This window comes from Cavia porcellus, unplaced genomic scaffold, assembly GCF_034190915.1.
Source record: "Cavia porcellus strain 051 isolate PalLab524CR breed Dunkin Hartley unplaced genomic scaffold, mCavPor4.1 scaffold_17, whole genome shotgun sequence".
NCBI classification, from domain to species: domain Eukaryota; kingdom Metazoa; phylum Chordata; class Mammalia; order Rodentia; family Caviidae; genus Cavia; species Cavia porcellus.
In genome coordinates this window covers 44,868,964-44,892,346 of record NW_026947500.1, presented here as the reverse complement: position 1 = coordinate 44,892,346, position 23,383 = coordinate 44,868,964, and the positions used below count along the sequence as shown (strand labels likewise).

The 23,383-nt window shown below is 59.9% G+C and overlaps 1 protein-coding gene and 1 long non-coding RNA gene across 4 annotated transcripts; one reads left to right on the top strand and one right to left on the bottom strand.

Annotated features, from left to right (window-relative positions):
- Positions 1–3,057: 3,057 nt before the first annotated feature.
- Fcho1 (FCH and mu domain containing endocytic adaptor 1) lies at positions 3,058–22,606 on the bottom strand. Of its 3 annotated transcripts, none has more exons than XM_063227954.1 (30): positions 22,508–22,606; positions 21,997–22,100; positions 19,630–19,812; positions 18,347–18,391; positions 18,120–18,212; positions 17,661–17,720; positions 15,368–15,459; positions 14,568–14,642; positions 13,303–13,444; positions 12,035–12,187; positions 11,804–11,908; positions 10,711–10,809; positions 10,531–10,627; positions 9,860–9,904; positions 9,674–9,752; positions 9,347–9,371; positions 8,998–9,055; positions 8,492–8,670; positions 8,337–8,413; positions 7,655–7,749; positions 6,884–7,153; positions 6,397–6,503; positions 6,217–6,304; positions 5,970–6,078; positions 5,445–5,600; positions 5,093–5,225; positions 4,430–4,629; positions 4,236–4,291; positions 3,626–3,790; positions 3,058–3,353 (listed from the first exon to the last, which is right to left on the bottom strand). In XM_063227954.1, the coding sequence occupies exons 6-30, from the start codon at positions 17,685–17,687 to the stop codon at positions 3,331–3,333; spliced, it is 2,655 nt and encodes an 884-aa protein (XP_063084024.1). In that variant the 5' UTR covers positions 17,688–17,720; positions 18,120–18,212; positions 18,347–18,391; positions 19,630–19,812; positions 21,997–22,100; positions 22,508–22,606; the 3' UTR covers positions 3,058–3,330. The 3 variants fall into 3 exon arrangements, with proteins under 3 accessions (XP_063084024.1, XP_063084025.1, XP_023418810.1); XM_063227955.1 differs by having other exon boundaries at positions 5,445–5,597; XM_023563042.2 differs by having other exon boundaries at positions 18,124–18,212.
- LOC106026557 (uncharacterized) lies at positions 8,635–11,269 on the top strand. The gene is made up of 5 exons (XR_001200205.2): positions 8,635–8,787; positions 8,967–9,182; positions 9,870–10,187; positions 10,413–10,782; positions 11,061–11,269. It is a non-coding gene; the product is annotated as an uncharacterized LOC106026557 (long non-coding RNA).
- Positions 22,607–23,383: the final 777 nt, after the last annotated feature.

The following is a 23,383-nucleotide window of genomic DNA, read 5'->3' as shown; positions in this document are numbered from 1 at the left end:
CCAGTGCTTGGACAGCCCTGGGATTGTCCAGAAGCTCCCTTTAAACGATTAATTTACTGTGGTGTGAATTTCATCTTAAAAAACCAACCAACCAGAGTGGGCCAGGCACTGGGTGATTGGCTGCTCTGTGCCAGAGCTGGAGTTTTGGGGTCCCTGGATGGGCGGGCATCATTCACAGACATCAGGCCTGGGGTGGAGGGGTAGGTTCAGTGGGTTCAGTGTGCCCCAGCTTTTGAGACAGTGTGTTCTCTGCGGGGGTGGGGAGGTCACCAGGAGCAAACAGCGGGCTGTGCCCAGAAGGCCCCAGCCCAGGGAGATAAAGCAGGCACTGGGGCAACCCATGGGCAGGGCCCCTAGCAGAAGGGCACCCCAGGGTGCCACAGCAACTCTGCCACCTTGCCTGCTTGGCCACTTGCACTCCTGTGTGCCAAGGCCTGCAGGGAGGGGACCTTGTGCTTACACCCTTCCTGGGGCCTGCAAATCAGGAAACCGGGGCTCCTAGGTGGCCAAGGAACCTGGGCTTCACCCCAAGAACTGAGGCCCTTTAGGGGAAGCTGGGCCTCCAAGGGCAGCTAAGTCACAACCCAAGTCTCTGCTGGTCACATCAGGAAAGCTGGAGTGACCCCACTGAACCTGGGATGTGCAATTGCCATTTGTGCACAGGCCTTTGTGTTGATTAGGAGCTTGCTGGGAGCCAGACATTCCCCAGCCTCTTCCCTATACAGAGTTCCCTCACAGTGCAGATGAAGAAACTGAGGAGGGAAGGAGGACTAGAGGAGCCCAGAGGGAGATGCCAGGTCTCTTTCAGAGTCAGGGAGAGGAGATGGCATTGTAAATGGGATTTTGAGGTATGTGTAGGAGTTTGCACAGTGAGGCAAAGTATCCTCTTCCTTCTGAGGTAGGACAGGAGATGTGACACAAGTAGGTAGAACGGAGACAAGGAAAACTGTAATTCTGAGTGGTATTTTTAAGACTACAATTTTAGAATGCAAAGTTACTCAAGGTTACCCACAGCCGTATTTCCTAGATGCATTTGTACTTGACTTCATCCATTCTGACCCAGCTCCAAATCCCCCGAAGAGACCAGAAATCCATTAATTAGTTCTTTCTGAATCAAACTCAGGACCTTGCACTTGCCAGGCAGGTGCTGTGCCACTGAAGTATGTCGCCAGCCCAGACATCTATAAATTAGGAAGCTTCCGCCAAACATAAAGACAGAGTCAGACGTCACACAGTATTTTTGTGCAAAACATCTTAGATCATCTGTCTTTAAAACAAAAAACAAACGATGTGCTTTGCCCTGCACCTGGGCCCCAGACCTGTGATGTGGCCAGTTCTTCTACCTGCGCCTGCCTGCCTTGGCCTCCGCTTTTCTCCTGCAAACCCAGCCCCACGCTACCCACGAATTCCTGCCGCCTCCTCTGATGCCCTGGAAGCCGCCAGTCCAGAGACCTTCTGCTCCTCGCTGGGGGCCCTAAAAAGTCTTTTCCTCAGCTTCCCCGGGGGGCAGTGAGCTCTAAGCCCCATTCCCACTTCAGGGGCCTCCTGGGACCCCTGCAAGGTGACACTGTCATCCCCATTCTTGGGGACCAGGGTGAGGGGTCAAGGTGTAACCAGTGCCACAAAAGGGAACTTTATTTATTTTTTGAGACAGGGTGGCTTGGAACTCACGGGGATCCTCTTGCCTCAGCCTCCTGATTGCTGGGGCGACAGGTGTGTGCTCTCATGCCCAGTTTAAAAATAGAACTTTCGGGGCTGGGGATTTAGCTCAGTGGCAAAAGTGCCTGTCTGGCAAGCGACAGTTGTGAGTTTGATCCCCAGTAAAAACAAAACAAAGCAAAACAAAAAAAGAACTTTAAAAAAGTTAGGCATTTGTTGCATTTGTTTTCTTTAGAGCTAAGTGAGGTCTCCAAGCTACTCCCTGCTGAGCACACAGCAACACCTGGCCCCCCCTGGGCTCCAAGAAGGGGCAGGACAAACAGACGCTGGGGGCTAGCCCGGTTCCTTTGCCACAGGGCCAGCCGGGAAGCCACACAGGCTCCCTCCAGTCTTTACATTAAAGGACCCCAAGCCCCGAGCCCCGGGGCTGAGGTGCTGGCCCCTCCACCCCGCAGCCGGTGTTGAATAACCGAATAAACGCCTCCTTGATCTGCTCGGCAAATGACTCTGCGTGGATGGGACCAGGAGGCTGAACCATGCGGGTCCCCAGCCAGGTCCCACTTCCTGCCCTGGGAGGCCTAGGCTCCGTCCCCATCTGCAAGCCCCGGGTTCCCCCCACCCCGAGTCCAGACCCCAGCCTGCTTGCTGCATCTGTGTGGCCGCCAGATCGCTTCCGGTCCCCTGAGATGCTAGGTCAGCAGACTGTGGAAGAGGAGACCGATGCTCAAGCCACAGTCACACCTCACCTCAGGACGCCACGCAAGAAAGACAGGGAGGGGAGGGAATTTAAAGAACTGCTTTAAGGACACAAAGTTACCCAAGTCCAGTTTAAAGTGTTTTCTCTTCCCCGACCCAGAAAGCCAGGGCCATCCCCACTGGCCTGCAGACTGCCCTTTCCCTGTGCACAGACCATCTGTTGTCACCAGTGAACAGGACACACCCTCAGCAGCAGCTCTTGGGGTCACCTTCCGACCTGGATGTAGGTAAGTGATTTATTGGAACACAGCCATGTTCACGGCCACGTCAGGCACCCCGGGGCCCATATTCCCTGGATCTCTCAGCCATTTATTTCCCTTCTGCGAGGGTGGTGGTGATGTTTGAGGCCTCACAGTGTAGCTCAGGCTGGCCTAGACCTCGCCGTGATCCTCCTGCCTCAGCCTCCTGAGTGCTGGGTTGACAGGTGTGTGGCCACCAGACGGCTATATCTAAGCCCCGCTGTAGGAAGCCTTCCAGGCTTGGTCCTCTCACCACCCTCCCCCCAGCCCCTTGGTAGGGTCCCACACAGGGCGAGTTGGGAGACCCCACGCACACCCGGCAGAGCTGCAGGGTGTGGTTTCCTGGGCCCAACCGCTCTGCATCCTCTGCATCGTGGAGGAAGGGTACACACTGAGCCAGGACGAGGGTTCCTTTTTTATTTTGTTAGAAAATAAAATGTTTATTTAAAGAGCAGTAAAAGGCCGGGACCTACGTGGGGTCAGGAAGAGGAGCAGGAAGAAGAGGAGGAGAAGGAGGAGGAGGAGGAGGAAGAGGAGGAGGGTGAGGAGCGATCTCGGCTCAGCCTGTGTGGCGTGGGGCTGACGGCTCCTCTCCACGGATCCAGGCCTTGGGGACAGTGGGGTCCCGGCGCCCGGTCCGTGAGCACCAGGATTCAGCGCGGAGCTGGGGTGATGCTCAGCAGCTCACGAGGTACATCCCTGGGGGTGTAGCGAGCTACTGAGGGGCGCCCAGTCTTCCCTCCCCTTTGTTCCTTGGTGCCCCGGGACTCAGGGCTGTCATGGCCCTGTCCTGGGGTTTGGGGTGCTAATCCTGCTCCAGCTTCCAGACCCACCCCTCGGTCTCAACTCTGTGTGTGTGTGTGGGGGCTCTGATGGACCTGTGCCCCATCTGGATGTCCTGCCTCCCCGCTGCCCTGGTAGCTGCAGGCTTGGGCTCCCGTGGTTCTGGGGCACCCGGCCGGGCGAGGTACCTGTGGCAAACCTCCTCTTCACCAGGGACATGCGGTAGCCGCTTCCCACCAGCTCCACGCCTACACCGGACAGCGTGGTTCCCTCACTCACGAACTGTGCGGCCACGGGGCTGGGGGTGCTGGGCCCTGACAGTGGCTCCCAGCTGGCAGAGAGGCGGCCGGAGCCTAGGGAGGCCGGAGGCAGGCGTCAGGCGTGGCCCCTGTCTGCCCCACGGCCCCTCTTGGCTGCTGGACCTTCCTTTCTGGCCCAACCCGGAGCTGCAGATCTTGCCAAGTGGTCCCGCCTGCCCACCACACCCCATGGGCTGCTTCCAGATTTTCTGTTTTTCTTTTGAACTTCAAACAGAAGGTCTTGGACATGCTCAGCCAGCGCTGGCCCTTTTTATTTTTATTTTTTTATTTCAAAACAGGGTCTTACCAGATTGCCCAAGCTGGGCTTGAACTTGGGGACCTCCTGCCTCAGCCTCTGGGTTATGGACCACCACACCAGGCTCCTCCCAGATTTTTCATGGCAACCTCCCCCAGCACACTCCCAATTCCTCCCCAGTTTCTACAAGAGCCTTGCACCTGAGGACCTCCTCCCCGCCCCGCCTCCCCAGCTCTCACTTACCCGCTGCCTCAGACACATCCGGGAGCTTCCACGTGAATCGTTTTTCCTCCAGGCTCCTGGCCGCAGGAGGAGCTTGGTCAGAAGATGCCAGGAGCCCGGGGACTCGTTCCAGCACCCCACCACCCAGATGGGCCGAGGTTGTCCCATGGGCGAGAGAGGGTGGGCTGTGCATGGGGACCGCGGGCTGCCCTCACCAGGTGGCTGCAGGCTGCAGGCGCACGTTGGTGACCGGCTCGCCCACAGGCAGCAAGATGTGGACGTTGGAGAGCGGCGTGGACACGGCCGTGGCGCCGGCGCGGTAGCTGTATTCCACGGCCACCTGCGTGAGCGCCGCCCCGCACTGCCAGTGCGCGCGCAGCTGCAGAGGCAGCGCCTGGGGGCCCGGGCGGGAAAACTGGGGGAACAGGCCAGGGAGAGGGACGTCGTTGGGGCCGCCACGTGCTCTGTGCACCCACTAGGCCCTCGCCTGCCGCTCCAGCTCGCAGTGCAATTACGCACGCATGCCTACACTCGCGGCCCATTGTCGCTAAGGCGGCCTTTGTGGAGCTTTGTTACACTTCGTTTCCAGGAGAGGGCAGGAGAGCGCTCATTTTAAGCCCGACAGACGCGCTCAGATTCACCGTTCTTTCATTTGCATAATAGCGCCCTCTGCACCAATAGATGCCGGGTCTGTAACACTGTCTGCTACTTTAGCATTCATGCTCCCGCCCACCCTTGGCTCTTATTGGCTGTCTATATTTCTGATGCCTGCTCTTATTGGTGGTCTGAGTGCCTGCCTCCTGCCCTCATTGGGTGCCCGTTTTGGTCGCCTGCTCTCATTGGCTGCACCCCTGCCCCGCCCCTTGCACATAATCTACCTGGTAGCGCAGCAGCACCACGTTGTAGTAGGAGGCCGCGGGGTTCTGCTCTGCCTGACGCTGCAGGGCCTCGGTCAGAGCAGCCATGTTGAGCCAGAAGTCTTTGGTCTCTGGGTCACTCTGGGAGGGGTCACTGCAGAGACAAGGACTCATCACCCAAACTCAGGACACACCCTCTCAGGGCTTGCTAAATTTCTCGGGGCACCCTGGACTCAGCCAAGCCCACTGTGGGCAAGTGCGCGAAGGCAAGCAAAGCAGGGTTCAGAGAGGGCACGCGACTTGTCCCAGGCCACACACGTGCCCCCGGGGCATGGCAGGCCTTCAGGGCTCCTCTCACTTGCCGTCCACGGACCTGAAGAGCAGGTCGGTGTTGGGCTGGAAGTGCTCGATGCCAGCGGTGTGAATGAGCCGGAAGCTGAGCACGGGTGGAGGGGGGGTCCCGCTGAACACACGCACGATGCCGGCCGGGAAGGTCATGGTCAACTCTCCGGTGACCCGAGCTACACTGCTGGGGGCAAGAAAGACTGGTATCAGGTCAGGGTTCTGACTGGACCAGCATCCTCTCTTCTCCAGGGTCCACAACAGTGCTGTGGTTTCCCAGGCTTCTTAATATGCAGAAGACCCTGGCCATTCCCTGGATCCTTCTCGGACTTCCTCTGTCATCTCTATTTGGACAGAAAGAGTTCATGCTGGGCTGAAGGAGGTCCAAATATGCTCTTCCCTATTTACCTTTTCTTCCAGGCCACCAGGAAGCTTAAACAGAGTGGCTCTGTATTTTAACTTAGTTTGGGTTTTGGGTTTAACGCTCTCTTCCTCGTTCTCTTCAAGTTTGTGGTTCGGATGCAACCTCAGGAATGTCAAGCGGATCCCTGCGTACCTGGGGCTGTGGCCACGAAAGTAGGCGTGGACATACTCGGTGAAGGCCGTGGCCACGGGCAGTGCATCCTGGGAGCCTAGGACTACAGGGCTGGGCCCCCGGGAGACTCCTGGGAGTGGTGGGAAAAGAGGGTGTCAGATGCAGAGAGCACAGATTGTAGCTTCCACACCCAAAGGGCCTCTCCCTTAGTCACCCACCAAGCCAGAGAGCGGTAAACTGAGGTAGGGGGCAGAGTGGCCCCACATACCATGTCCAGTCTGCGACGAGAAGTTGGGCCGATCCGGGGCCATATGGGGGGCTGATGAGCCCAGCGGGGAGGGGCTCAGAGACCGGGACTGCAGGACAGAAGGGTGGCAGGGCTGACATCTGTGTTGAAAGCTGACTTAGAAGCCACTCCCAGCCAAGGTCCCCATACCCTGGGACCTACCAGGTCGCCGTTGCTACGGGTGAGGGGACAGGACACCTTCCTGGAGCGGGGTCGTCGGGGCGGGGCTGCCAGGCCATCTCTGGCTGTGGAATCTGCGGGTGTCAGGTCTGGGGGACAAGTTCAAAGAACAGGCATCGCTGAGATGCTGCCCCCCCAACTTCTGCGGCCTTCCCGGGGGCAGGAACTCAGCCTAGGACTGAGGAGAGGGGAGTTCTGGAGTGACCTATCCTATGAAGTTCTATAGACCACGTCCACAACCCTGAATGTCTCAGACATCAAACTGCTGGCCGGAAAAGGAGTGAGCTCCCTGTTACTGGTGGCATGCAAGTAAGCTGTGGTAGCTTAGCACATGGGCGTGCTACAGGGGAGATCTGGAATTTTATCCAAGCCAGCTCAGATGTCCCTTCCCTGGGAGGCACCTGCAAGCTAGGCCCACAGGGGGCCCTGAGACATTGCACTCTACGCTCAGAGGCATCCTCCAGCTCACCTGCTCCGGCCTCTATTCCCCACGGTCCTGGTGAAGGTGCCGCAGGTTTTGGAGAGTCGGATGGTGCTGGGACCCTGGCGGCCCTGGAGTCCTGGGGCTGTGCCCTACAGATTGGTGGGCTCTGTGGGGTACCTGGGTGGGGGACCCAGGAGTCTGGAGAGGGACCAGTAGCTGCATGGGATGGAGAGTCCAAACCAGAGTCCTCCACGTTCTCGGGTGAGGAGGAGGAGAATGGAGAGGGGCTGGAGGTGAAGCCCAGGCTGCTGGAGCCTAGGGGGTTGGAAGGGAGGTCAACTCAGCCATGCCCGTCAGATAGGCCACACCCACAATCCCTTCCCTGTCACATCCATTTACACTAATGCCTGCCTAACACCCACCTACTCAAACCTAGACCCCACCCTCTGCACCCACCCACTTACACAGTGGTCCTGCCCATTCTATCAAAGGTTTTTACCTTTCATGGCCCCGCCCACTCCACCAGATTCCTCCACCCTCCATGGCCCCACCCACTGTAGTAAAAGTCTAATCTCTATGGTTCCGCCCACTTGACAGTTGCTTCATCCAATCCATAAAAGACCTCCATAGCCCCACCCCCTCAACCATGGCTCCGCCCACCCTCAAAGGCCTCCGCCCTCTATGGTTCCACCTACTCATAAACAGCCCGGCCCACGGTGAGTTTGATGTTCACCCCTCCCCTTTTCTCGGCCCCCTCCATGACCTGTCTTCTCACTGGCTCTTCCAACTGGTTTAGTCTTATGTGGCCACGCCCACCTGTGAAGTCCTCGTGGTCCAAAGCAGACTCCAGCGGCGGCCCGAAGAGGCTCTTGGACACCTGCTCGTTGGAGGCCGGCAGCTTCTCCGCGCAGCTTCAGGGTGCAGGGTAGGCGGGCAGGGTCAGTGCTGCTCTCTGCAGCCGCCTCTCCCTGCACCTGCTGTTCCCTGTTTTGTGCTCTGTTCTAGCTGTTCTCTTCCTGCGCCTCCTCCGGGCTCAACTCTATCACCCCCCTCAGTGAGACCATCACCCCAAGTGAGGTCACCCCTCTGTCATGTCCCCCGCTGCGAGCTCTTGCCAGCCCTTAGGGTGCCCTTTCAGTCATCTGTTACTCTATTTGCTGCTTTAGAGACAGGGTTTTACTATGTAGTCCACACTGGCCTTGAACTCACGGCGACCCTCCTGCCTCTGCCTCCTGAGGGCTGGGTTGGTGGGCATCATTTGCGATCCTCACGAGAAGGGAGAGGCCTGTCTGGGTCCTACATCCTCCAAACCCAGCTGGGCACAAGTAGACAGTAGGTGCTTTATAGATGCTATGTGGGTGACTAAGTGTCCCTCACCAAGCAGGACAAGCTTAATTCCTGTCTAGGGTTCAGAGAAGCCAGGGTAGAGACAGGACCTAGGGGCAGGGCTAACCTGCTGCACATGCGCGCTGAATCCCGTGCACCCCGCAGAACTCACCTGGTGGCCCGGGGTGCAGACCGAGGCCTCTGTGGCTTCCCGGCCGGGTCGCGGGCGGAGTGGCGCTTCATGGTGCCCTGTGGAGGGACGCGGGCTTCAGGCAGGTGGGCAGCCAACCCGGGTCTCTGTTCCCGCCCGCCCGTCCCGCACCTCACCCCGGGGCCCGGAGGGAGAATGAGGCTGCCGGCAGTGGCCCGGAGCTGTGCCGCTGCAGCCTCCGAGCTGCAGGCTGGAGCGCGGGCCGGGGCGGGCTTGATGTGCACGTAGAATTTTCTAGGCTCCTCGTCGTCAAAGTCGGAGTCGCTGGATGAAAAACGAGAGAGCTCGGCCGTGCGTGGGCCTCTGTCAAGGAGCCAAGCAGACCTCAAATCCAACCACAAAGCTCCCTCCCCGCTCAAGCCCCTTGGAGATCTTGTACAATGCCATCATTCACCAGTTGCCAGACTCCTTGGTAAACTCTTATTCAACAGCTAAACCCCAACACGGGTGCTCCTCCATGCAGGCAGCCCTTTGAACTCTCCCTCGGGGGAACTGCAATCTCCCCTCTCGCTCCTGAGCTCCCAGGGTGGGCGGGCGTTTGTAGCGCTAAACTGGGTCATTGCGGACTGGCTGTTGTCCTTGTGGTGCCAGAAGTTGCCTCTAGAGGGCGCCAGAAGGATATTGTTCTGGGTCGCTTCGGGCCGTACGGTGAAGCCTTCTTCGTCCACCTCTGGACACATCTGCAGAGAAGGAGCGGTGAATGAAGTCCCAGCCACGAATCTTGCGACACACGCACACCCTGTGCACATGCGCGCCCGGAGTCCTGACCTCCGAGCTAACTCCCTGTCTTCCCCGCACCTGGGGCAGGTCTCTGGGGGCTGACCGTGGCCCTGCAGGGACCTCTGCACCTCCCTGGGTGGCGCCGGGTGGGGGGGGGTGGCCGAGGAGGGACTTGAACCCAGCCTCCAGCCTGCCCCAGGGTGGGACCCATCCGCTCCCACTGCAGCCCATGGGGCTCGCCCCTGACTCACCCCTGAATCGGGCTCCAGGAAATCTCTGGGGAGGGAGAAAAGACCTCAGCACCAGCTCCTCTGGCTCACGGGGCACCCCCTCTGCTCCAGACAGGCCACGGAGCCGAGCCGGGGTGTTGGGGTGCTGGAGTCTGGGGGGAGGGGATGGAGTTTGGGGCAGCTTGGGCCAGCTTTTGGAGCGGCCTAGGTGGGGTAACCCTGGCCGGACCAGGCCAGGCCTCGCCTTGGCTCAGGGAGCCGTGGGCAGGGATACGACTGGGCGGGGGACCCCGGGCGAGCGGGCACAGGGGCGCCCCGGGTTTGGACTCCGGACGGGCGCTTCCTTACGCGGCCGCTGGAGGTTCCCGCTCCCGCCGGCTTAGTCCTGGCAGGCGGAAGGCCTTGGCTCCCCGCAGTCGCTTCATTGCTGAGGACACAGGGGCGCACCTGAGCCCGCGTGGTGCCCCTCTCCCCTCTGCCCCCTCCCTTCGCCCTCAGGGTCCAGCCTGGGCAGCCGGGCCCAGACGTACTTGCCTTCCTGCAGGGCGGCCGCACTGTACGCCTCGAAGTCCAGGGGCCCTGGACGGGGAGGAGCTGCACGTGAACCCGGGTGGGCTGCAGGCTAAGACCGGGCATGGGTGGGGTGGGCCTGGTGACTGAGGAGACCCTGGCTGGGCAGTGCGGCTGTGACTCTAGGCACAGTGGCATTGCTGTCTGCAGCTGGGCGCTCAGGGGAGGCCCCACCCTTTGCCTTGTGCATCAGCTCACTCGGTAGCACTGAGGCTCAGAGAGGTCAAGAAAACATCCCGGGTCACACAGCAAGCCAGACGAGAGGCTGCAGGTCCAGGCCTAACTCCAGAAGGTTCGCCCTCAGCTCCTCTTAGCCCCTGCATCTCGGCATCTCCCAGCTGGCCTTTGACTCAGCGGCCCTCAGGGGCTCCTGTGGGCCTGGGGCAGCAGGGGGCACAGGTGCCTGGCTGTCACCCTCCCCCGGGATCTGGCTCTGAGGTTCACTGCTGGGCTCAGGCTTGTGCTTCTCTGTGGGCTGGGGAGTTGGAGCTGTCGCCAGGCCATTTTTTTTTTCTAGCGCCGGGAATGGAACCCAGACCCCACATTCCCTGGCTGAGCGCCCGCCACGGCCACCAAGCGCACCCCAGCCCGCTTTTCCGACGATGGACCAGGCCTGTGAGGCCCCGCCCGCTCACCCGGCTTCTCCTGGCCGGTGCCCTTGCTCTCCGCGAACTTCCTGAGCAGCAGGTCCACGCTCACGTTCTCGATGTTCTGTTTGAACTCCTCGTGCACCTGGGGAGCGTTGGGGGGGGGTCACACACAGGTCCCCTGCCCAGCCTTCTCCGGCTGCTCCCCTCCTCCCACACCGACCTCACCTGCCCGATCTGAACGTGCGTGTCCTCCACGGAGTGGGCGTAGGAGCCCAGCAGCGCCTTCATGTGCCGCAGGTGGGTCTCCTCCAGGGCCTGGAAGCGCTGGGTGGGTGGGCGGGGGTATGGCAAGGACAGGGCTAGGGAGGAGGGTCATGGGACCCAGCCTGGCCAATCAGAACATCCCAAGTCCCTAGTCGTAGTGATTGATTTGGGGAAGAGCCAATGAGGTTCTTCCCTAGGACTTTTGTGGGAACCATGAGGAAAAAGGCACTTTGATTTCTGGGCCTAAGAGTGGTTGGGATGTGAATGCAGGCTGCTGTGGGGAACTCCTCCCACTCCCCCGTCACATGCAGGCACACACACACATTCATCTGATGCCTGATAGTGAAGGCCCCCAGGGAGGTCCTCACAAGCAGAGACACACAATTTCCTGTCAACGTTGAGCACCTGGATCCAGCCATGCCTGAAACCTCTTCTATCCCCTAAAAAACTTTCCAGTTCACTGAGCCTATAAATCTGCCAGTTTAAATAAAGGTTTCTGTCATTTGCAACTTTAAGAAAATTATGATTCTTAATCTGGAGATCCGATATGCATTTTGCACACGTTGGGTGCACAAACGCTCAGGGACAAAGTGCCTGCGAAAGGTCACCTCACTGGTGAGGGATGGAGGCTGGATGGGAATCCAGGCCCCTCGGCGGCCGAGAACATCAGGAGACCCCTGGCGTCTAAGCCCAGTCCTGCCTTGTTCAAAAATCTCAAGAATAGTAGAATTAAAGCAGCGCGTGGAGGGCTTCCCGGCACCTGGTACTGAGCCGAAAACCACACGGTGTGACTCATTCACACTCCACCGTAGCCAATAGGCTGACAAGCGGTGCTCATCTAATTTTCACAAGCAGGTGTTCCCACTGACTGCATTTTACAGAGGGGGAAACTGAGGCACAGCGCGAGTTAACATCTGACATAGCAGCAGCAGCAGCAGCGGGCTGGCAGCTGTGGCCCGAAGGTGCTGGGTGGGATTGCGGCTCTGGACTCCAGGGGCTCCCCGCAGCCTGGGCCCGACGCGCTGGTCCCCGGTCACCTGTGCCTGGTCCTTACCAGCGCGGAGTCCAGCATCCTCTGCTCGAAGTCGGCCCTGGCCGAGTTGTACTTCTCCACCGAGCGCCTCAGGCTCTCGGCCGCCTTCTTGGCTTTGGTTTCCGCCTGGGAGGCACGGGGTGGGCCGGGGCGGGTCACTTGGCCGGCCCAGTCACCTGCGGGGGCTCGGAGTGGCCCCTCCGTGTGACGCCCGTCCCTCGGGCCTCAGCCCCCGCCCCGCCGAGCGCCCACCTTGTCCACCTCCTTCTGGCTGGTGTTCTCCCGGCGCAGCCGCTCCAGGTCCACGCAGCGGCTCAGGTAGTTCTCGCGAGACTTGGGCAGCAGCTGGGTGACCCCGGCGAGCAGCTGCACCGCGTCCAGGGTGCCCCCCACTTCCTCCTTGCACTGTGGGCAGAAAGGGCTCGTGGGGGCCATGCATGCCGGGCCTAGGGTGACCTTCCGGGGTCCCAGGTACTCTGTGCCTTCCAGGACCATGGCCATTTCCTGAGAATTTTATTCATTTTAAAGCATTTGGAAGGCTGGCGATGCAGCGCAGAGGCAGAGCGCTTGCTGAGCACGTGTGAGGAGGCCCTGGGTTCCAAATTTAAAATTTCATGAGGCTTAAAGTACGCAGATTCAGCTGGACGTGGTGATGCACACCTATGAACCTAGTACCCAGGAGGCTGAGGCAGGAGGGTTGGCAGTTGGAGGCCAGCCCGGGCTACATAAGGAGAGCTTGCAAAATTGAAAAAAAAAAAAAAAAAGAGATGGGGTGGGGTCAGGGGGGGCCATGCATTGCCCATTAGAGGTTCCATCTTGGCTTTCGGCCTAGGGCACAAAGCGTGGCCACCGCTGGAAACCCGGAAAGCCCTAAGTCCCAGCCCCGTTGGGGGCAGCCGTGCATAAGTGCAGAGCTCTGCGCCTGCAATCGTGAAGCCTCACGTGTGTGCGCCCCGAGCTCAGGGCTCCAGAGATTGCAGATTCTAGGGGGCTCACAGGTGGGGCCCGGCGGCAGGGAGTAAACGCGGCCCACTGTCACAGACCCTGGGACCTGGGAGCGCAGCGGGCACCCGGCACAGGTGTGAACAAGGCCGTGTGCAAATAAAACATTACTAACCCACCGGAACCGGAGTACTGCGTAACAAGGGCCTCGCACATCACTGAAGAGCGTTCTGTTTTTGATGATTTGCTAGCCTTCCCAAAGTGTCAAAACCAATGAAACAAAGCAAAAATAAAATAATGTAAAAGCCAGCTTTGGGCTGTACCAAAGCAGGCAGAGGGCCAGCAAGCTGCTACAGCGGGACGGGCTCGCACATGCGCAGTGAGCCTCCCTGCCCCCTCCCGGTATGATTCTGCGGTGAACCGGCTGCAGGGTCCGTCTGCCCAGATGCCGGGTCAGGTGTTCTGCGCATGAGCAGGAGTCTGAGCCTCGTTGCCAGGGTTTGGGGCTACAGGTGGCTTTGAGATCTCAGGAGCCACTAGCGCCCCGGCCCCCGCGGGCAGCCCCCCCAAACGCGCACCTTCTTCTGGGCCTTGAGCTGCTCCTCCCCGTAGCGCAGCACGTCCTTGATGAGGTCCTGCAGCTTCCGCGTCAGCTCCAGGTGGCACAAGGCCAGCTTGTCGGAGGACACGCGAAAGACCTCCCAGAGTGGGGCGAAAGTCCTGGGGACAGGCGGGTCACACTCAGGGCCCCACAGGGCCAGAGCTGCTGCCCCGCACCCGGGCCCAATGGGCACTGGGCTGCCAAGTGTCCCTCACTGTCCCAGCTCATTTTCTTTGTGTTGTGGGGGCCAGGCAAGCGCTCCCCACAGAGCTGCACCCCCAGTCCCAAAGCTAGAATTTAAACGTGGCCCCGAGGCCCCAGCAGTTCTCACCCAGGTCCGGGGCTCCCAGCCCACCTGATAGCCATCCTTGGGAAAAGCCTCGCCCTGGCCACAGCAGTCCATGCAACCCTCATGCCTCAGCCTCCTGCCTGCTTTCTCTCCCGGCTGCCTTTGCTCCAGGCCCCTTCACACAAATCTACCCCACAGTAGCCGACGGGAACACGGTCTGTGCCAACAGGGCCTGGCACCATTTGAAAGGCATTTGAGTGTCCAGTCCTGGCCTCTCCCCTTCCCATTGCATTTCTCTTTAACCCAGACCCTCAGCTATGCCAGCCTCCTCGGTCAGCCTCGGCCTTGTCTGGGGCATTGCTGCCTCGGGGCCTTTGCACTGGCCTAGGTGCTGCCTGGGTCTCTGCCTTCAGACATCCCAGTGACAGTCCTTGTCCTTACTATGAGCTCAGCAGCACGTGGGTGCCAGTGTGCAGTCCTTCCAGGTCCTGTTTTGCCTGGAAATGGACCTCTGCTCATGCCCGAGTCTATCATCTGTTTCATGCAGGGGCCAGGGGTACCAGTGGGATCTGGCACTCATAATGGCCCTAGCAAACCGGGCATGGTGGCATAGTCCTGTAATCCCAGCACTAGAGAAGCTGAGGCAGGAGGATTCTTACAAGTTTGAGACCAGCCTGGGCTACATAGTGAGCTCAAGGCCAGCCTGAACTGCACAGCCAGACCCTGTCTCAAAATGCAAAAAAAAAAAAAAAAAAAAAAAGGGCCTAATAAATGTTTGTGGAAGGGATGAGGAATTAGCAAGTGACTGACACATAGTCCTCTGTCCGACTGTCCCAGCAGGGGGACAGTTATAGCACCATCTTCATGTCACCTGCGTGAAGAGATGTCACTCCAGGAATGTCTCCCGATGCCCCCCTCAGCCCCGGCTGCCTTAGTGACCCCGCCTCACTCACCCCATGGGGGTCCCGTTGCTGGCCAGCTTGGAAAGTTTCGCCATGGCCTTTGAGTAGGTCTCCTCGATGGTGGCCCTGGGTGAGAGGATGGGGGAGAAAGTGGGGAAGTCTCTGGGCACCTTTGGGAAAGCATCTCCCCAACCCCAGCCTCAGTTTGCCCATCTTAAACATCTAGGCGGTGGTTTGCAAAGGAGGGTGTTGTGGAAATTCACGGGAGAGACGTTTTCCCCTTCTGTATTTCATTTTACTAAAAACGGTAGTATTTCTAGCAGCTGCAGATACACAGATTTTTTTTGAGCACATATTATAACAGGCTCTGTGCTAAATTCTGTGGCTGATCTCGCTAACTGCAGGAAAAATCCTGCTTAGTGCCTTGACAATTTCAAGTTTCTGGGCGGCGGGCAGAAATGTGCCCAGCGATCAGCACTGCCCATGGGGGCACAGAGGCGCTGACCCCGTAGTCCATGGTGTTTTCTAGACTTCGGGTGTCTGCGCAATGATGCTCTGAAATGTGGATGATTTCTTCATCCATGTTTTCATTTATCAGTTTAAAGATCCGCTGCTGTGATTAACTTATCTCACTTTCTAGGAAGAGGCCACAGAGCCCCGGTGGTTACTGTTTAAAAGCCGGGACAGAGCTGACAGGATCCAGGGTCTCCGAGCCCCTCAGGCTCCTGCGGCCGGCGGGGCGTTGGACACAGGAGCACAAGCCCAGAAGAGAATGGGCGGGTAGGGCTTGAGGGGCGTGGCTACTGGCAGTGGGCGGGGCCTCGTGGTGGGCAGGGCATAGGGGACCTCACCTCTCCCGGATGAAGTCGGCCAGCTCCTTGGTGGAAATGGGACCCTGCTTCACGCTGTGGTACAAGACTTCAAAGCCGTGGTTTTTCTCACCCTGTAGGGATAGAGTGCAGATTGATCAGGGGGAAAAAAGAGGGCATTTATGTTGCCTAGCCACAAGGGCGGGGCAAAGGAATCAGTTTGCACAAGTCTTCCCTTGGCCATAGGGATTGGTTCAGGAGTGAGCCAATCAGATTGCTGCATTTCCCCTTGGCCTCAAGGATTGGCAAATGAACGTGAACCGGCCCAATAAGAGAAAAGTCTGAGAATTTTGTCTCATAGAGAGGAGAAGACTCTCTTTGTGTGTGTCTCTTTCTCCTCGCTGCCTCTGTCTCCATCGGTTTCTTCTCTCTGTTTTCTGTGTCTTTCCATGGTGAGAAACTGTGTGGTAACAGGAGAGGTTAGAAGCAAAGTGGAGACCATAGCTTCGGATTCCTGGGCTGGTAACATCAGAACATCAGAACAGCTGCGGGTTTAGTGGCGCTGCTGGATCAAACCAAGCCTAAAGGCCACTTGCCCTGGGCTCTTCACTGCTGTGCGCCAGTTTAGCCCTGCCATTCAGATCACTGTCGTGTTTTCTGTCCCATGTGACAGCCAGGCAGAGTCTGGGTCTGAGTCTCTCCTGCCCTGCAGAGCGCACCCTGGGCTGAGGCCTGTGGCCCCTTCTGTCCCTTTCACGCTGGGTTAGGGACATCACCTCTCCAGGCCTCAGTCTATCCTCTGAGCGGAGGGGAGGAAGAAGGCACCAGCTCCTAGGGTCTCCGTGACCTCAAGTAGGTGGAGCTCAGGCCTAGGCGCCTCCAGGGTCCCGTCGAGGGCTGGGCACTAGCCCCAGCTGCTGCCAGGGACCCTCCGGGGGAGGCTGCGCCAGGCACCGCTGCCGGTTGCATGTGGTGCTGACTCTCGGCCAACAACTGGCCCGGTTCCCGGACCGGGAGCCGGGGCGGCCTCCCCGTGAGCAGCCTCGGCCAGCATCTCCTGGGCCAGCGGGAAGGGTCTCTTCACCCTGCGAGCACGGACAGTAGCCGGCCTCCCCAGATCCGGGAAGATGGAAATTTCCTTCCTGCTGCCCCATGGGGAAACCGAGGCTCAGAGAGGCAGAGGCACAGTCCCTGGGCCCCCCGCAGATCCGGCCGGGCCGCCTTGGGGGGGGGCAGGGGTAAGAAAGCGAGATTTCTGTTTCCTTTTGCCCATCGGAGTCTCCCGCAGGGAGAGGGCGCCTAGTGCCGTTACAGAGAACTTGGAATAAAGGAGGCACCCGGGCAGCGAGAATGGACATGGGCTCCGCTGTCAGCGCCACGTGGGCATGGACGACTTCTGATCTGCAGTGGTCAGGACCCTGTACACCTGCCGCCCGGGCCCAGAGAGGGACAGCCCCGCGGTGCAGTCACACAGCCACTCAGAACCCATCTGGGGAGCCCACCCGCAGAGGGTTAGGGTTAGAGGTCAGATCCCTGCAGGTGGCAAGGGGTACGGCCCCTTTAAGAAAGCCTTGCCAGTAAGAGGAGCCCCAGCTGGGGAGGGAGAGAAGGAGAGAGCGAGCCCGGGACTTGTTGCTGGGGCAACCGGTTACCTAGCAACAGGCTGCTGCACGCTCAGGGCCTTGCAAGTGAGGAGGGGGCTTTCTGCCTGGTCCTCCCTGATCCCAGGGGCTCTGTGGCCCCCACATCCTCCCTGGCTCCCACTAGCCTGGCCCCAAAGCAGGAGTCCTGGTCCCCCACTCCCCACACCTGTGGGCATTTGCTGGGCCGCGCCCTGTGCCCCATCCCAAGCAAGCTGGCAAGGGAAATACAGTCCCCTACGCCACAGTAGGAACAGGTTGGGGTCCTGGCTCCTCCCTGGGGTTCCCAGGGCCAGACTCTGCTGGGACCCAACAGGGCTATGGGGTCTAGGGAGAACCCTGGACTCTGTAGGACAGGGACACACCGACGGTCCCACCGGGCTGCCTCCGGAGTGCGACAGGTCAGCCTGGCCCCAGGTGTTAGTCCCGACTCTGCGCCTCATCACTGAGCATTTTCAGGTCTTGTCCTGTGCTGGGCCTCAGTTTTCCTGTGGTTAAGCTGCGAATCACTCGCCCAAGGTACAAAGATTGTGAGGGCTGAGCTGTGGATTCAAACCCAGCCTGTCTCTTCCCACTTGAAATTCTAAGCCCTGTAGACCCTCTACCTGCCCAAGGCTCTGTGCACAAGACACAGTCTCCCCTTCTCCATAAAAGTCCCTGTCCAGTACCCCCACCAAAATAAGAATATGTCTTACCCAAAAATGCTCTCCAAAATATGACATCCTGATGGCCTCTGTGAAGACCCTGCCTGGGATCTGTCTGAAGAGAGAGTCAAGTCTGAACCTAAGTGATAAGCAGTGAGGGGCTCAGGAGGGGAAATTCCAGCTCTCCTCCCTGAGGAGGTCAGAGCCAGAGGATGAAGAAGGAACCGAAAGCCCCAAGGTTGGGAGCATGCCAGGGCCTCAGAGAGGATTCAGCCCAGGTCCTATAACCCTCAGTGTAGGAGAGAAGATGACCTGAGTCTCATGGGATCGGGTTGGAGTCAGAGGAATGGGGATGTGGGGGTCTGGATTGGAAGAAGGGGCAGGAAAGTAGGGCTTTGAAGTATGTGTAGGAGTTCATGGGCAAGGATGGATAAGTCCAGCATAGGTGGAGATACCCTGGGCCATTTCAGAGACGGGAAATGTGAGTCCCCTCCAAGGAAGGTTAGCTACTTGCCAAGGTTGCACAGCCAGGGAGGAACAGTGAGTTTGCACCCTGAGCCAGTGGGACTAGATCTGAGCCCTGTGATCCACACCAGGTGGCTCCTGTCAGAAGAAGAGGATCGGGTTAGAAGTGAAGGCTGGTTGTGTTGGCCATGGTCCTCATAGTGTCCCCAAACAACCCTCGGGCCTTCTGAATGATCCCCTACATGCAGTCCAAACTAGAAACCACTGGTCACCTGGTGTCTGGGTCACTGTCCAGCTCTGTGCCTCAGTTTCTCCATCTGCAAAACAAGACAGAATGGCTAGCAGGAGTTCCACCAGGGGGACATGTGGTGGGGAGTGGGTGGGTGTCCCTGGCACGGTCACCAGGCTAGCTCGTCACTGGAGCCCGAGGCCCTCATCTATAATTCAGGGCCCTGGGGCAGGGTAGCAGCAGCTGGGAGCCCGAGAGGTGGGGTGGCGGCAGGGACAGGGATGCAGGTGACCGCGGGATGGAAGCTCTCTGGGCCCTGCTTGGGAGGACCGTATAGGACCTTGGGTCTGCTGGGGACCTCCATCCAGGAGGCCAGAGTTAGACCCCTGTGTCCTGGGCTATAGAGGCTAGGGGTTTGCCAGATGGACAGACATGCCAGGGAAGCCTGGACAGCCGGAGGGGCCATGGCAGTAGGGGTTTAACCCATAAATGGGAATTCGCTAGGCAAAAGAGTATTTGTTTCACAGTGGACCCAATTACTGCCCAGTGCTGGTGATGCTTCCGCCCGCCCCTGGGAAACCCGAGCTCCCGGCTTGGCCCCAAGGGTGGACGGAGCTTGGCGTGGTGACACGTCCTCACCCTCATCCTTGTCCTCGGGGAGGAAAGCCCCCAACTCCCCATCGCTCCTTCCTCCCTGGCCGTGGCCTGGTCATGGCCTTTCCTGACCCCTTAGGACCCATTGGCCTCTGAATTTTATGCTGGGCAGGTGTCTGTTCTCCCTGGGCCACTGTCCTCTCGGGGCTCGGTGGCCCCCGGGGCTGGCGGCAGCAAGGACTGGGACAGTGCACAGGAAGCTCTGCCAGACGCTAGCTGTGGGGCTCTGGAGAGCGCAGGAGCCCCAGGCCGAGTTCCTAGAACCCAGGGATCTTGCTACTGTCCTGGGGCGCTGATGGGGTAGCCTCGGCCTCCCTGGCCCTGGTCAGCCCCCATGGAGCGGCAGGACCTTTGGGTGCTGTTCCTGTCGCAGACACCGACGCCTTTCACGCTCCCTGGCCCACCAACTCCTGCACACATCCCACCTCCACAGACAGGGAAACCGAGGCACGGGGGCACTCGGGCCGATGGCGAGCCCGTATTCTAAACAGCCACGTGGGGCCCTGAGCCTCCCAACCTTCGCCCCCACCACAGCCATCATGGGGATGGCCCAGCCCAGGAAGTGACACCTGCTACTGGTCCCCAACCCAGTGGGGTGCAGGGGCCTCCCTTCTGCTCCTGCTCGGGGACAGACAGAGGATGTGAGGGTCTCCTGCCCGGATTGAGACTCACCATAGGACACAGAGGAGCTGGGCCCCCGCAGGACGGGGCCGGCACCAGGACGCGGCCACAGGCCCTGCCACTTCCGTCAGCCAAGGGGAGGTCTGGGTGCGTGGGGGGACAGGAAGCTCACCCTGCCCCGCCTACCGCCAACTGCCAGCTTGTCTCCTGCCCCAACTGGCTCCGTGGGACCTCCTGAAAACACAGGGCGGCCATGCGGGTGGGTAAACTGAGTCACCTGAAACGCACCAGACCGCGGCTGTGATTACCAAGCCAGTCATAATCACCAGGAGAGCTGGGCAAAGGCAGCGCCCACAGCCCAGCCCAGCATTCCACGAGTCACCAGGTGACCACATCGAGCTGGCCCAGGGATGCCTACTTGGCGGGAACACAGGCTTAGGTGGGAGAGGCACTTTGACCCCCCAAAACGAAAACAAAATTCAAAATTATAATTTATAAGCCAGGCGTGGTGGTGCATGCCTGTCATCCCAACACCTGAGAGGCTGAGGCAGGAGGATCGTTGTGAGTTCCAGGCCAACCTGGGCTACACAGTGAGCTCAAGGCCAGCCTGAATTGCCTAGGGAGACCTGGTCTCAAAAAGCCAAAAAAAAAAAAAAAGATAATTTACGGCAGCATGGGCATCAAGACAAATGCATGAACACTAAATCGCAAACAGACTTCCCCTTTCCCAGCTGATGTGAGAAGTTAAAACACCTCCCTGAGCCCCGAAAGTATCCTGAGCCCTGTCACCCTTGGCTTCCTCTGCTGAAGGCGAAGTGGCTCTGTGGGAAGCCGGACTCCAGCCTGGCAGTGGCCCAAGGCCCGGAGTCGGTGCCTTGCCCAAGGTCACTCAGCAGCGGTGGTCACGTCCCAGCCAGCTCCCACCCTACCTTCCCAGCTCCAGTCCCCCAAAACCTGGAGCTCCTGGAGCTGAGCCACAAGGCAGGATTGGGTTGTCTGGAGAGCCGGGATCCTGGCCTGGGAATCAGGTCAGAGCTGACCAAGGCTCCGGAATGCCTGACCTTTCCCTGGGTGACCTTGGGCCACTCTGGACCGGACTGCTGCCGGCTTATAGGATCCCCGGGCCCTGGCCTTCTTGGATGCCACGCCGTCTCAGGGACAGCTCTGTGCTGACCTCCTCTGGGCCCAGCCACCAAGGGTGTGACCAGTCTGTCCTGATCCTCACACTGGTGCCTGGTGGTAGTGTCTTCTCTCAACCAGCACTTGGTGGGGAAACTGAGGCACACGCCCAGGTCCCCAATGGCTCGGCCTCTGAATGGGCATCTGAGTTCCAGCTCAGGCTATTCCTCCCCTTCCCCCATCTCCCCCACCAGCACACACCTATTGAGTGCTGACTGTATACCCAGCTCTGCTGAAGACTCCAGCTCCCCCTTCCACTTTCAGTCTGCTGTGATCTCCCCCCACGCACCCTAATATTATAATTAATATTAGAACATCACATCTGCATTACAGCACCACCTCCTCTCAGTCTCCTCTGATCGCCCCCAGGGGTTTGGCCCATTTCACAGAGGGATAAAACAAGGCAGTAGGGGCAAACCCACACATAGGGAGGTGGCCTCAAACCTGGGGGTACCACATTCCCGCGCCAGGGACAGGAGATGCTGCCCTAGCTTCCACCTCTCCCAGGCCCCCACCCAGGGGCTGGGTCATCTGGCGTGGGTGACGGTATGTGGGTCAGGGTGTGCCCCGGGCAGCGCCACCAGTGACACGGGGTGGCTGAACCGGTGCTGATGATGGATGGAGTGGAGCGACGCTTTACGATCGGGCAGCACAGGCCAGGGCAGGACAGGAAGGTCCCCAGGCCATGTTCAGTCTCTCCAGCACGGTCAGGTGTGACCATCAACCTACTTCCCAGCGCAGCACACTGAGGCCCAGAGGCTAGCCCACGGAGGGGTCTCCTGACCCACTGTGCCCTAGACCGCGCCCCCTGTATCTGAGGCGAAGGAGCGAGAGGCAGCGGGCTCAGGGCGGCCCAGGGCGTTGTGGGTCTGTGCGGGGCAGGGTTTGAAGCCCCTGGTGTGGGTCCCCAAGAAGATGCGGGGTGCAGCGGGGCGCTGCGGGGCGCGGCGCGGCCCAAGGTCACCAGGGAAGCAGGGCACGAGGTGCTGCCTCCCGGAGCCCAGGGCGCGGGGGCAGCAGGCGCTGGGCAGCGGAGCACACGGCGGGGATGCCCACTCGGCCCTGCCGCCAGCGCCTCCAGCCAGACCCTGATGGACCCCCACTGATCTTCCCCGCCAGGAGCAGATGCTGGGTGCCCCGCACTGAGAGGGATCCCGGGTGCAGGTTGCTGGCCTTCCAAGCCTGGCCTGTCCCTGCTAGGCAGGGGTCCCCACAGTCAGCTCCTTCCACGTTTCTGACCTCGGGTCCCTACAGCGGCTGCCAGGGAGACGCCCCGTCCTGAATGGGGGATGCAGGAGATGGAGTGGGAGGACAGGGGAGCCCCAGATGCTCCAGCTGCAGGCCTGAAAGGGGTTCACACGGAGAAGAGAAGCGGTTCTCAGTCCCTGGGGGCTGCAGGGCAGCGCCGGAGGAGAGGACTCGAGGGCCCCCCTCAGCCCCCGGGGTACAGGCGGTAAGGGGTTCGGGGACCCCGCTCTGCAGCCCCGACCTAGACCAGCACCGGGCTTAGAATAAAGACAGTGGGGGCGGGGTCTCGCGACGGAGCCATCCTTTGCTCTCGCCGGGAGCCCGAGCTCGGGAGGGGGCCCCCCCCCGCCTCGGGTGTGGACCCAGATTGGCCTGGGGGAGCCGGGCGCCCCCGCCGCGCCCATTTCTCGCCCGCCGCGCTTCTGCCCGATGCACCCGCCGAGGCGCAGGGCAGGGGCGCGTGGCTGACGCGGCGGGGACCAGAGGCCCCGACAGCACTCACCTCCCGCTCCGCGCCCCGCGCCCCGCACCTGCCGCCGCGCTGACATCCGAGCCGCCCACCCACCCTCCCTTCGCTGCTGCGGCGCGGCTGGCTAGCTCCGCCCCAGGGCGTGGCCGAGAAAAATCCCCGCCCCTCAACGGCGCTGGGAAGCAGGGGCGGGCCCAGAGTCTGTGCGGCCTACCATTGGCCCATTCAGGCGGCCGCTCCAGCAACCCAGGACGGTGATTGGCTGAACCAGAGATGAGGTTTCTTTTTATCTTTCTTCTCCGTACACACGCACCACCCGCAGTTCATTTGCATAATTTAAGGAGACAGGAGCCGCTCCGTCCACCTGAAACCGATGAAACGCTAGAAAAGGATAAGCAGAGTTAATGAGGGTGCCCTCTGTGCCAGGCGCTGAGCGAGGCTCACTGGATGCCCCTCCCGGTCTAAGTGAGGCACAGTATTGACTGTCGTTTTACAGACAGGGAAGGCTAAGGGCAAGGACTTGCTTAGCAGACCACACTGCAGCCTGCGGCCTCAGCCCATTCCACAGGCACCCCCACGCAGGCCGGTCCAAGGTGCAAGGACGCTGAGGCTTGTGACAGACTCACCGGTGTCCGAACCAATCTGCACCGAGCACAAATCTCCCTCGGATCTTCCAGGAGTGATGGGCCAGGCCTTCGACGGGATCCCTAGGGGACGCTAGCGCGTGGCCCTGCAGGACGAGTGTCCTGGAGCCCCCACGATATGCCCCCATTTCTCCTGCACCGGCCTGAACGCCTCCTCAGCTTCCTTGGGGGCCTCTTTTTTTCTGTCCTGTCCGCCAGACAATCCCTGATTCCCATGGCAACCATATATATAGAGAGAGCAGTTTTATATTTACAGAACTATTAT